Source organism: Ricinus communis, chromosome 8 (genome assembly GCF_019578655.1).
Source record: "Ricinus communis isolate WT05 ecotype wild-type chromosome 8, ASM1957865v1, whole genome shotgun sequence".
NCBI lineage: Eukaryota > Viridiplantae > Streptophyta > Magnoliopsida > Malpighiales > Euphorbiaceae > Ricinus > Ricinus communis.
Window position 1 is genome coordinate 6,465,252 of NC_063263.1, and position 12,841 is coordinate 6,478,092.

Sequence of the window (12,841 nt, forward strand, 5' to 3'; positions counted from 1 at the left end):
AAAATTCTAAAATTTTTGAGAGATAAACTTTTGACCGAGAGTCCGGTGCTGTAAAAGTTTTTAGGAAGGGCCAACCTAATGTTTGGCCGAATCCTTTATTAATCATTTAAATAATTAGCTTAATTAAATTATTCATAATTTAATTATTACAATAATATTAATAATTTATTAAATACGTATCTAACTGTAGAAATTTAATTCTATTAAAATTTTTAATATTGATTATAAAATAAAATTTTCAAACTAATAAAAGTGTTAAAATTTTGAAAAAAAAATATATGTAGAACATAACCTATTTTGTGGTCCAATTGCAAATTGATTGTGGGTTTTGTTTGTAATACTCATGAACCACGGCTATCTGTGAGATTCTTGATATTTAAGAACTTGTAATTTAGATTTTGTTTTAGAAGCATAAGCAATGTGTATAGATTATTGGTTTGTTTGTGGATGTTTTTACTATTTTGATGACTTTGGTATGTATTATACACAATCCAAAAGAGAGCCAAACTGTACATAAAAACTTAATTCTAAATTATTACTTTTGGTCTAAATAACTACATTAATTGTGTGCTATATCTTAATCAATAAAAGTATTTATTGTTTTAAATTTAATAAGAGTTTCTTTTTCTTATTATGTGAATGTTAGGAGTTTAATTATTAATATTTATGTACAAATTACATAAATAGAAAATTTAGTATATCTAAATGGATGGAGGAAGCCTAATTAGCTGCCTAATTAACCACATGGACCATCAATTGGACAAAAGTTTTGTTATCTTTGGGACGCACCATATTGGATCACCATCAATAAATTAACCCCATTTGTAGATTTGTTGAAAAAACAAAAGCAGATAACTTCCAAAAATGTCAAAACTTGCAGTTAGATAATATTATAAAATTGATATTTGTGACAGACTAATAAAGAATTTATTTCATAGCTTAAGTAGGGGAAGAAAACAGAAACGAAATTGAGTGAATTCATTTTTTCTTACTGTTAAGGATTTATATAAAAGCGATGGTGTTAATAAATTGCCTGTATTCAAGAAGTAGACATTTGGTTTATTTTTTCAGAATTTATCTATCTGGTAGTTGAGCCACGTGCTTAAAAAGGCTGTTAGATTCTATCAAATGATGCTCTTAAAAAAAATTAAAAAAAAAAAAAAACACGAAGAAAGATCAAGATTTTTTTTGTTTGTTTTAAACCTACAACTCCTGATAACACATGTTTTTGGAAATTTTTTGCTAGTTTAACTCAGAATGTCAGGAAAAGAATGTCAAGTAAAAGAAATAAAGAGTTTGGCAATTGCCAACGTAATTGGGGGAATATTAATCTAAATTGCCTGTATATATATATATATACATCAATCTTCAGAAAAGGGTTCGGGGTTGATATTAAATAAAAGAACTATCATGTCAAGTCTAGGATTTCTCTCAGGCTTCTTGGTTGTCGTTGCTTCCCTTCTCTTCCCAGTGAACTCTCATGAAGATAATTCAAAGCAGACCCAAAAACATGCAGCTATGTTTGTTTTTGGTGATTCACTCTACGATCCAGGCAACAATAATTTTATTAATGTAGACATTCATTTTAAGGCAAATCGTTGGCCGTATGGAGAGGCCTACTTCAAGTTTCCAACTGGGAGATTTTGTGATGGTCGCATAATTCCTGACTTCATTGGTAAGATAATTTCCATTTTTAGTTTTGCCATACTTGTGCTAACTATTAAACTCTTTCCTCTCTTTTTATTAATTATATTCTGGACGGCTAATAAGTCTAGTGGCCTTAATTGTTGGTTTGCAGCCATTAAGGCAAACTTACCGTTGTGGACACCTTATCTGGCACCTGGTAAGCATCAGTTCACTAATGGTGCAAATTTTGCATCTGCTGCGTCTGGAGTTCTTTCTGAAACTAATCCTGGAACGGTACGTCTGTTCTGTTTACGAATAGCAAATCAGCTGCATTTCATTCAGCCTCGTCTTGTCTTGAACTAAGTTAAAACATTTTGGTTTACGCTAAGTTTAAATATGTTGATTGGTATAGGATTTGACGTGGTCTAATTGAATACATGCAAAACTTACTTTTGAATACATTCGGTTTTAGCTCTGAAATTCTATAAATTGCTTTTGAAACATATTGTAAATCTGTTATATTCTTATTTTTAATACAGTATTAGAAGGGGACAGGTAATGAAGGTAGTGACAGGATTTCAGCCTAGTGGGTGCAAACCCTGATCTTCCATCTCTTACAAATTCATATTAACAAAAAAACATTTAGAGATATTTATCATGGACATCTACAATAATAATTAAGACTGAGCACGGATTAGTACAATTCGGTTATTTATAAATTATTAGTACCGTACCAAACTTTGATTTTTTAAAATTTAATATATTAGTACTGTACTAAACATAAATGACACCATACCAAATTAAATTAATTTTTTTGATTCGATATAATTCGGTTCGATACTATTTTCGGTTCTAATATTTAGAAAAAACACAACCTTAAATTTTACCTGTAATCAAATACATTATAAAGTACGATTGACATCCGAATGAAACTAGTATGAGAATTAGAATTAGATAGAATTACAATCACATTCTTGAACAATTTGCTTTGCAATTTAGTCCACTTGTAAATATAATAATTTAATGTTTAAATATAAATTATTAAAATATATGTTATTGCTAGCATAATAATATTTTGCAGATAGCTAGCATTAAAATAAAAAATTACAAACTTTATATAGCGATAAAATATAATTCCAATTTTAAGCACTAAAAATGCAACTGGCTTAAGGTCTATAAATAAGAGCTTAAGTGTATGAGAATAAATCTATAAATTGATATTTGAGACATGCAGGTGGCTTTTGTAGTAGATGGTATTAGTGAAAAAGAAATTAAAATTTAAGTATATAGTAAATTATTAATATAGTGGACACTATACAACAAATATTATATATATATATATATATATATATATATATATATATAATGTAAGTATATTAAAATATAGTTAATATTTTATAGGTATTATTTATATAATATATATAATTATTAATAAATATATGTAAAAAAAATTTAGTTCTATGGTTGGTCCAGATCAGTACAAAACGGTTCAGTTTTAGTACAGTTATTACTAAAAAATAGTATTAGTGCAATTCAGTTATAAAAATTTTCGGCTATTTCGATTCTGGTACTTTTCGATATTGTTGTTCAGTTCAAATGGAAATCACCGAGATCCATGCTTAACCCTAAGAGTAATACAAAAATGACCCTCATTGCTTCACTTATTCTACTTCCCAAAAAGAATTACCAATTGCCAAGTTTTATTTCCATCACTATACTTGTTTTTATATTTTTATGGGTCACTTTAATTATAGGTCTTCAAGCAGATAATATTTTTATTCATACACTGTTACAGTTCAAATTATAGCGAAGTTCTTCACTACTCATTTGTATCTTTCTGAATCTAAATCCGTGAGAAAATTTATTGTCCCCAGATTAGCCTGGGAATGCAGGTAAATTACTTCAAAAATGTGACCAGCCAGTTGAGGCAAGAGCTAGGCCAAGAAAAGGCAAAGAAGTTGTTCATGGAAGCAGTCTACTTATATAGCACTGGAGGAAATGACTATCAATGCTTTTATGAAAACAAAACAAGATATCTAGCACCAGATCCAGAAAAATACGCTCAACTAGTGATTGGAAATTTAACAAATATGATCAGGGTAATATCTTTAATTCAACGTGCCGGGATGAATAACTATATATCTGTTAATTTTAGATACAGATTCCTATTTCATTTTATATTTGTTTCATGCTTGTTCATTTCAGGAAATTTATGAAATGGGAGGAAGGAAGTTTGCTTTCCAAAACATAGGACCCATGGGTTGCCTACCATTATTTAAGGGACACTATGGACTCCCTATGAATGAATGTCTTGAAGAACTCTCAGGGTTGGCTACATTACATAATAATGCTTTCCTTAAAGCAATTAAAGAGTTAGAGAGCAAGTTACGAGGATTCAAATATTCAGTTTTTGATTTCTACAATTCATTGCTCAACGTTACAAAAGACCCTTCAAAATACGGTATGCAGTAGCCAGTTTTTTCCTATTGTTTACTGTATCATCGTCTCTATCAATCTCTAATCCTTACTGATCTTTCATCTACGTACTTTTATGTAGGTTTCCTGTTTGCAGATGTTGCTTGTTGTGGTTATGGGAAATACAATGGAGAGAATTGTGGAATAGCACCCTATAACTTGTGTAGAAATGCAAGTGAATATGTTTACTTTGATGGCGCCCATCCTACAGAACGTGCCAATCCACATTTTGCAGAGCTCTTTTGGAGTGGCGAACCACCAATCACAGCACCTCATAACCTTAAAAAACTATTTAAGCTCACTTCTGATTTCTCGTCTGAAAAATATGAACTATTCAATGATGAATGAATAAACTTTGATCCGAGACAACTGGTCGCCTATTTGGTCCATGAAGGCTTTTTTTTTTCCCCTTATAATTAATAAAATAAAAAAAATTACAATTAAAGAAAACAAAATTTCAAGATAAATTGGTGCGCATTTTTTTCTTTTTGTTGAAAGTCCTATTGTGCTCTTATTACCATTCCTTTTAATTTCATTTTTGTTCTTTGCTGTGTTGATTAGCTAATAACATTAATTGTCTTTAACATTGTGCTTAGTTTGATTTCAAAAAGAATTCATTTTATTTATAAATATAAATTCTTAACAGGATTTTACGAATTATTATTTTTTGTTTCGTGTGATATACAATAAATATAGGATTTATTTGAAAATTAATTTAAATTGAATAAGAGAAGCAAAATAAAATTAAATGAGAAATGAATATTAAAGAAATTAAATGAGAGAGAAAGAATATATTTAAAATAATAGTTTTGTTATGACAAAAACTAACCTCATGAGTTTTCGAATTCATTTGTAAACCCTATTAGATTTGATAAAACTTGGTTTAGTTATAATTCATTTCAAGAATTTAATAAAATAAAACTCATGCAAGGAATTATAACATAGTAGTAGAGTAAGGGTGGCAGTTAAAGTGAAATCTAGCCCTTGAATTTGGTCGTAATATTTAATCTGCTCCAACTCTAAACTTCTAGACCAAATTACAGCACAACTTTTATATTGTGTCTAATGAAGTTTAAATCCTAAAATTTAAAATTAATTCCTAAAAGCAAAATGTTCTTACCGCTTTAATTAACTCTCAAGTGTTGCCTTTAAATAGGTGATTAACCATAATATATCTATAGTATAAAATTTATGTACATAGATGGTGGCCTTAGAAATTATTATTCTAAACATTTCGTTAAGTATAAAATTCGAATATGTGTCTTGGGTTTTCTAGGTTATTTCAAAAGCATTACATCTTACTATTGGATAAGTAATATGTATAAATTATAGCAATTAACAATTTAAAAATATAGATTACTTTTTCTTTGTCTAAGCATAAAACATTAGGGCTATGTTAGTCAACGAAATAGCCAAAGAATAGAATAACTATTCTAAAATTAGTTAAAAATTAAACAGTTTCATAAAATTATTATTTCTTCAATTTAAAAAATGTATATTCATGATTAACTGAAAATAATTGTTTACTTAATTACATATCTTAAATACTCACTTCATATCATTTTTTATTATTCACCACCATCTCATCCTTCACCCACCACTATCACCACTCAATATCACATTCCACGATCATATATATACTATTAATGAAAAATATAGATCCATTGAGAATAAAAATTACGTATGTAGGGTTATTGCTATTTTCTCCAATAACGAATTATTGATTTAACTGAATAATTAAATGAATAACTAAATAAAATAAATAGACCCCTCTTTTAGAAATTCTATTATCTTCCATATATATATATATATATATATATATATATATATATATATATATATATATATGACAAAAATTATCAAAAATAATTATTTTTTTTATATAACTGCTTTTTGAATAGAAACTGGTTAAAATATCTTTAGGAATTCTATTTTCTTCCATATATATTTCATGTCATGGATTAATTGTGGCTCAAATATACGTTAATTCATCTAATATATAATTATGCAATGCAACAACCAAGACTTTAAATTTCTGATAGAATGGTAAGTAGTGATGACAAAACAAACTTTTGAGTTAGAAGATTATCAGTCATTTCTTAGGATATGGAAGTGTTCTAAACACAAGAACCCGGCAGGAAGGGAAATATTGCCATTAGGACATTGTTTCTCGTATGAATAAGGCAGCCCATATTCGCGGCAGGAGCTGATCCATTGGGCGTCAACAGGCAAAATGAGGTTCTTTTCCCAAGATTATTCAATGGTCAGTCTTCTTCGAATTGTATTAGGAACGTTAGGAATTTCGTATTTTCAAACCTTTCACTGTGAGCAAAAGAAATATAAATGTAACATATAAGCAAACATCATTGCAGCTGCAAGAAAAATCATTGCAAATGCGTATTTAAAAATAAAATGATAATTAAAACTTATTTAAAGACTATGCTAACCGTTACATGTGAATTAGACTTTAGAACAACATAAAGAAAAATTGAAATAGAACTTATAAGATAAAGCTATAGAAAGGTCTCAGCTCTCATAGTATGTCTGTCCTAATGGCCAATCGTACTTAACATGCCTATGCGCAATTGACCAAGCCTGTCTTGAATGGAGGAGGCTATAGTTTTATTAATGGGAGATTTTATAGTACCCTTTTTATTCTTTTCAAAGTAAATCTTATTTGGCCAAAATCCAAGCTTTCACATTCTGTTTTCCCAAAATAATCCAAGCATTCACTTTCTGTTTCCAATATGGAACTTTCTTTAAAGTCTAACAACAATCGGTTGGTATGACTCAAAATGAGGGCGGATGAATGTCAAGTATGTGACCAGCAAAATTAAGTAAATAAAGGAAAGAATCTAAAAAGTTTTATCCAATTGTCAAAATAACTGGGGAATCACTAGTAAGCCAAATGCCTATGAATATCTCTGCCATCAAACAGAATATGATGACAAAAAAAAAAAAGAAAAACTAAATAAGAAGCATCATGTCAACCCTAAGTTTTCTCTTGAGCTTCATGTATGTCTTTGCATGCATGTTCATCTCAATAAACTCTCACGTAGACCATTCAAGGCAGGATAAGATGAATGTAGCCCTGTTTGTTTTTGGTGATTCACTCTACGATCCTGGCAACAATAACTACATCAATGTGTCTTATCATCTTAAGGCAAATCGCTGGCCCTATGGAGAAACCTTCTTCAAGTTCCCAACTGGGAGATTTTGTGACGGTCGCACTCTCCCTGACTTCATTGGTAAGATTATTTCCATTTTCTTTGCCATCTTCGGCGTGCAATTAAGCTTTTTCTTTTGTATTTGCAAATAAATATCGTTTTTTCGGTCAACTAATAAGTGATATTGTCACCTTTCGCAGCCATGAAGGCAAATTTACCCTTATTGAGACCTTATCTGCAACCTAGTAGTAGTTGGTCTCGATTCACTAATGGAACCAATTTTGCATCTGCCGGGGCTGGTGTGTTTCCTGAAATTCCAGGAGTGGTATGCTGTCCTCTCTCAACAGATTGTATATCGGTTAAAAACTTGAAATTCAGCATTAGTGTTCTCTTTCTTTCCTTTTCTTTCTCCTTAATTATGACAAAATTTAATTTATTTACTTATTCTTTCTAAAATGGATAAAAGTTAATTTATAAGTTTTAGTTGTCTGATCGTCTCCACCGACTGGAAGATTAAACCCGGCTGGAGGCTAATTAACCATTAAAGAAAAAAGAAACAATTAAAAAGAATAGCTAACCTTGCTTCATATTTGGCATTCCAGATTAACCTAAAATTGCAGCTAAGTTACTTTAAAGAAGTGACCCACCTGTTGAGGCAAGAGCTTGGGGAGAAGGAAGCAAAGAAGCTGCTGAGGGAAGCAGTCTATTTATCTAGCATTGGAGGAAATGACTATAATAACTTTTATGATAAGCGCCCAAACGGTACCAAAACAGAGCAAGACATTTATGTTAAAGCAGTGATTGGAAACTTAAAAAATGCGGTCAAGGTGATACTTTTAATTCCAGATACAGTTTTTGAAATCTTCCTGATTTATCTTTCCATTAACTTTCTTCTTTTATTCTGTCGTTAATTACAACTTATATATATGCCATGACAGGAAATCTATGAATTGGGAGGAAGAAAATTTGCCTTCCAAAATGTAGGACCCACGGGTTGCCTACCAGCAATAAGACAAAACCATGAACTGGCTCCCAATGAGTGCGCCGAAGAACTCTTGACGTTGGAAAGACTTCATAACAGTGCATTACTTGAAGCAGCTGAAGAGTTGGAGATCCACTTACAAGGATTCAGATATTCCGTTTTTGATGTCTACACTCCGCTTTATGACATTATTAAAAACCCTTCAAAATATGGTACCTATCGCGGTGGCCCTTTATTTTCTTTAAAAAAAAAAAAAACAATTATAGACGTCCATATATTTTTCAGAAATTCTCTTTTAAAAAATTATGCATCTATTTCAACTTTAAATATTTATTTATTTAAAAAAATTAAATTGACTTACTCTATTACGTTATTTTTTGTATCTTAAATCAATTGCATAATGACATTCTATATTAAATATTATATTTACATTAATTAGTTTATTTATTACTATTAATCTCACAATTAAAAACTAATCATACAACATTTAACAAAGAAATGTGCTATATTATTATGGAATTGATATGGTGTATAGATAATAATTTTCTCTAATTTCAATGTTTTCAACTTCAAATACATGATATTTTTTCTTAACAAATTAGTGGATATGATTCACTTTAGGATGTGTCAAGTATTTCTCTGACATGACATTTTTTTTCCTGATTTGGTATTATTTTTATGACACTTATTTTTTATCATGTAAATACTACATCAGCGAATCAGCAAAGTGACAATGTTGTAGCAATATATCATAATTGTGTTAACGACTTACACTAATTTGTTAAGAAATATCATACATTTACAAGAACTAAACCATAAGAGTGATTTTCTTTTTCTTTTTTTTTGTATTTTTCTTCTATATTTTAGTTATATTATAGTTTTCTTTCATCTCTAAAGGCTTTCAATCTATTTTTTACGTAGGTTATCTGACAGCAAATTTTGCATGTTGTGGTTCTGGGGTATATAATGCATCTGATTGTGGAATAGCACCCTATGAGTTATGCAGAAATCCAAATGAATATGTCTTTTTTGATGGCTCCCATCCTACCGAACGTGTCAACTCACAATTGATAGAGCTCTTTTGGAATGGTGAACCCAAGTTCGCAAAACCTTTGAACCTGAAACAACTATTTGAAGTCGATTCTGATATTACATTAGACAACTACAATCTTGTTGATGATGAATAAAACCTTAAAGCAAGGTTTCAAGATGCGATAAAATATTATATGTCTGGAAGGACAAGTGTTCAATAACTTGTCCACAAACTATTCGTTTGATTAGGTTAATCCCTCCTGTGTAACCAGAAAAAGAAAATAACGTTGTCTAGAAAGGTGATGTGTGAACAATCATATTTCTCTTTCAGTTTTATATTATAGTAATAACACATGACTTATCATGTTGTCTTTAGAAGAAAATGAAATTCAAATCTGACAAAAATCTTATATTATATATGGTACCTCTAACTAGAGTTAGTGGTTACTATTTACTTTTGCACTCTAAGAAAATTAAAGAAACAAGTCTTCAAAAATTTCATCCCTTCTTTCTTTTTCGGTTGAATTTATTCTCATGTTTGTCAATCTTTTCTTCATTACGTAAATATTAATAACTGGATTCGTTATTATTTATATAATAAAAATTAAAATCATTAATAAATTTAGAATCATAAATACTTTCATTATTAAAAAACTTAACCCACACTTTGTTTGTAATTTATTTATTTAGATTTTACTTTTTATAACAAATTTATTTGTCTGCGGGCCATATAGAACAATCATACCGTAATTATATCTCTAATATTATCTATTCAAATCAGGTAGTTTTATTATACTTCTAACATTTCTTAACAGTAAAATTATTTTTATTTTATTTATTTATTTAAAAATTGAACTCATCATTAATTCTCTTAATAATAGAATTATTATTAATTTTTATTTCACTCTTACTTACATAGCGGTTTTTTTATTTTTTTACATAAACTCAATTTATATATCTTATAAAATATATTTTATTTAACGGTTGACCCATTTATAATGTATAATTATCACTAAAAATTGACTCATCTAAGACATTAAAGTTGTATTAACATATACATTCCAAAATCTTTTCTTAGAAGACGAAGATACACATTTCATGAATATAAATATATATTATACTACCAAACAACAGTTTATAAAAAAGAAGTCTATTAGCTAATATTGAAATTCTAAACATGCAAGTGAAATTACTCGAGATGGAACAATTACTTCATAAGCATTGAGAAAAGGAAGGAACATCAACAGCTAATTATGCAATTTTTTTTAAAAAAAGAACTGTATGCAATTTAATTTTATAATACGTTGAGGTAGAATTTGTACAAGAGAATAAGTAATTTTGCTCTTGTAAGTTATAGTTGAGGACTTAATATCAGTACTTCTATGTTGTAACTCAAAATCAACTATCAAAAAATTTCTAAGGACTAAGTTAAGTGATCTAGATTTTTTTTTCGTTCTAAGAAGAAATGTAACATCCGTACCATAATAATAATAATAATAATAAAGTAGAAGTCTTAAAATTTAATATATCTTATTAGAATAAAGAATTATTATCTTAAATGGGATAATTTAAAATATATTATTATTGAGAACCTTATTTTCTAAAGGATTTTTTTTAAGTGCAAGATAAAAATAAAAAGGATCTATTAAACTATATCTAATTGGTTTGATTTTTAAATAATTAATTAAGTGAATTATATAAAGAGTAAATTACTTTTTATAAATACACACTCAGATTTTTTCTCAATGCGAATATATGAGTTAAATATTATAATTAGAAGCTATAAGAATAATAATTAAGGAAATTTATTGGTAAATTATAATTAGCAAATGGAATTGGATATAATTGAAAATAGTAAATAAATTGATTAATTAAGTGAATTAAGTGATAGGATTTATTTGATATTTATTATTTGAGAAAGGGGCTAAATGCAAAGTTGATTTAATATGAAATTTAAGTGGGAAATACAATTGATGGTATTTTTGCAAATAGCTATGTTAGTAGGGGTATTATGGTAATATTAAAATTAAAAGTAAGGTTAAATTAGTAATTTTATATTTAAATTATTTTAATTTGGCCTAAAAGTAGTGATTAAGGATTTAATTAAAATAATGTTTATAAGCTTAAGGACTAAACAGACATAAATCAAGACCACATATATTAAGAAGATAAAATGAGGGACCAAAAATAGATATAGAATAGGAAAAAGAAAGGAAAAGAAAGAAGGAGAAAGAAAGAAAAGAAGAAGAAGAACAAGGAGAAGGAGAGAGAGTGAAGCTGCCATTAACAACAGAAGATGGGAGGAGGCAGTCTGAGATGTGGTGGTGACAGATGGTGGAAGTGTAGACGCCAACGAGTGCAGTAGTAGCGACGGCAACAGCATCCGGCAGCGTCAGATGGCAGAAAACGACAAGGACAGCAGCTCTTCAACACCGTTCATAACGTTTCCGGCGATGACAATAGCTTTTTCTAGTGTCGACCAACTTTTCTGAGTGTGGGTTTCATTTTGGGGGCAATAGCAGCGGTATTGGTGGTCGGAGGAAGGAGATCCGACGAGGTGAAAATTATAGGGCAATTGGCTTTTTTTCAATTTTCAGTAAGTGTCGTTGAGTTTTAAATAATCAAAGACCATATTCGGGACCTACGCGTTATAACATTTTCGATGACACCAATTTCGCAGCGATTGGATCCCATCAGAAAAGCGATTGTTGAAACCTTCTAGGATGTTTCAGGATGATCAGAGGCTGGATTGGAGAATCTAGTGCTAGATTCATCATCTCCGCATTATTTTGAGTTTGTAGATGCGCTCGGATTGTTTATCGAACTCCGATAACCGAAGATGAGTCGACTGAATTAAGACATGTCTGAGTAAATTTTTTAGCCTGTTGATTTTAGAATTTTTAATTAAAAATTATATTGGTATTAATTGGAAAAAGATAACTTAATGTATAATGTATGCATCTTTGAAAAATAAAAATATATGTTAATGAAATGGAGTAAAATTGAGCAAAGTGATGATTTTATAAGACTCTATATTTAGTTTCTCCATAAATATTAATAAGGTGAAGCTAGTTAATTAGAATGTATTATTTGGTGGAACCTAAAGCAATAGCTAGAAATTTTAAAAATTAATTAAATATGTATAATTGAGATTTTTTAATTAAGTTATTAGTCTATAATTAAATTTGAGTGTATTATTATTAAATAATCGATATAATGTTAGAAGAATTTTATATTTGTTAGAATAAATTTAAAAGTTTACATATAAATGATTAGAGAAAATAAGTAAAATTAATATTAGCTATACAATAACTAATATTGTTAGCATAAATAATTACTTTGGGTATGATACTTAATTTGTGAGGTAAATTAGCTATTATTGTAAATACTCATGGTTAATTATAATAACTAGTAAATAAATATTAATATTGAAAAATAAATTAACAGAAATAATTATTATTAATCTAATTATTGATTGTCATAGAGAGAAATAAATATAATGGAGATTCACTAGAAAATATTTAGACAGAGTAAAAATAATTATGACAATTATGAATGA

General features: G+C 28.8%; 2 protein-coding genes across 2 annotated transcripts; both read left to right on the plus strand.

The window, feature by feature from the left end:
• The first annotated feature begins 1,344 nt into the window (after positions 1 to 1,344).
• LOC8263576 (GDSL lipase) lies at positions 1,345 to 4,568 on the plus strand. The gene is made up of 5 exons (XM_002533876.4): positions 1,345 to 1,675; positions 1,799 to 1,920; positions 3,501 to 3,725; positions 3,832 to 4,087; positions 4,184 to 4,568. Exons 1-5 carry the CDS (start codon positions 1,411 to 1,413, stop codon positions 4,447 to 4,449), a joined length of 1,134 nt encoding a protein of 377 aa, XP_002533922.2. The 5' UTR covers positions 1,345 to 1,410; the 3' UTR covers positions 4,450 to 4,568.
• Positions 4,569 to 6,999: 2,431 nt separating this feature from the next.
• Positions 7,000 to 9,665, plus strand: LOC8263577 (GDSL lipase). Its single transcript, XM_015728214.3, has 5 exons — positions 7,000 to 7,349; positions 7,469 to 7,593; positions 7,871 to 8,095; positions 8,207 to 8,462; positions 9,172 to 9,665. The coding sequence occupies exons 1-5, from the start codon at positions 7,085 to 7,087 to the stop codon at positions 9,435 to 9,437; spliced, it is 1,137 nt and encodes a 378-aa protein (XP_015583700.1). The 5' UTR covers positions 7,000 to 7,084; the 3' UTR covers positions 9,438 to 9,665.
• Positions 9,666 to 12,841: the final 3,176 nt, after the last annotated feature.

Excerpts from the sequence above, each read along its gene's own strand:
- LOC8263576 (XM_002533876.4), top strand. The coding sequence starts at position 1,411 with ATGTCAAGTCTAGGATTTCTCTCAGGCTTCTTGGTTGTCGTTGCTTCC. Across the intron at positions 1,676-1,798 it reads CATAATTCCTGACTTCATTG|CCATTAAGGCAAACTTACCG; the intron begins GTAAGATAATTT and ends GTTGGTTTGCAG. Across the intron at positions 3,726-3,831 it reads ATTTAACAAATATGATCAGG|GAAATTTATGAAATGGGAGG; the intron begins GTAATATCTTTA and ends TGTTCATTTCAG.
- LOC8263577 (XM_015728214.3), top strand. The coding sequence starts at position 7,085 with ATGTCAACCCTAAGTTTTCTCTTGAGCTTCATGTATGTCTTTGCATGC. Across the intron at positions 8,096-8,206 it reads ACTTAAAAAATGCGGTCAAG|GAAATCTATGAATTGGGAGG; the intron begins GTGATACTTTTA and ends ATGCCATGACAG. Across the intron at positions 8,463-9,171 it reads TAAAAACCCTTCAAAATATG|GTTATCTGACAGCAAATTTT; the intron begins GTACCTATCGCG and ends TTTTTTACGTAG.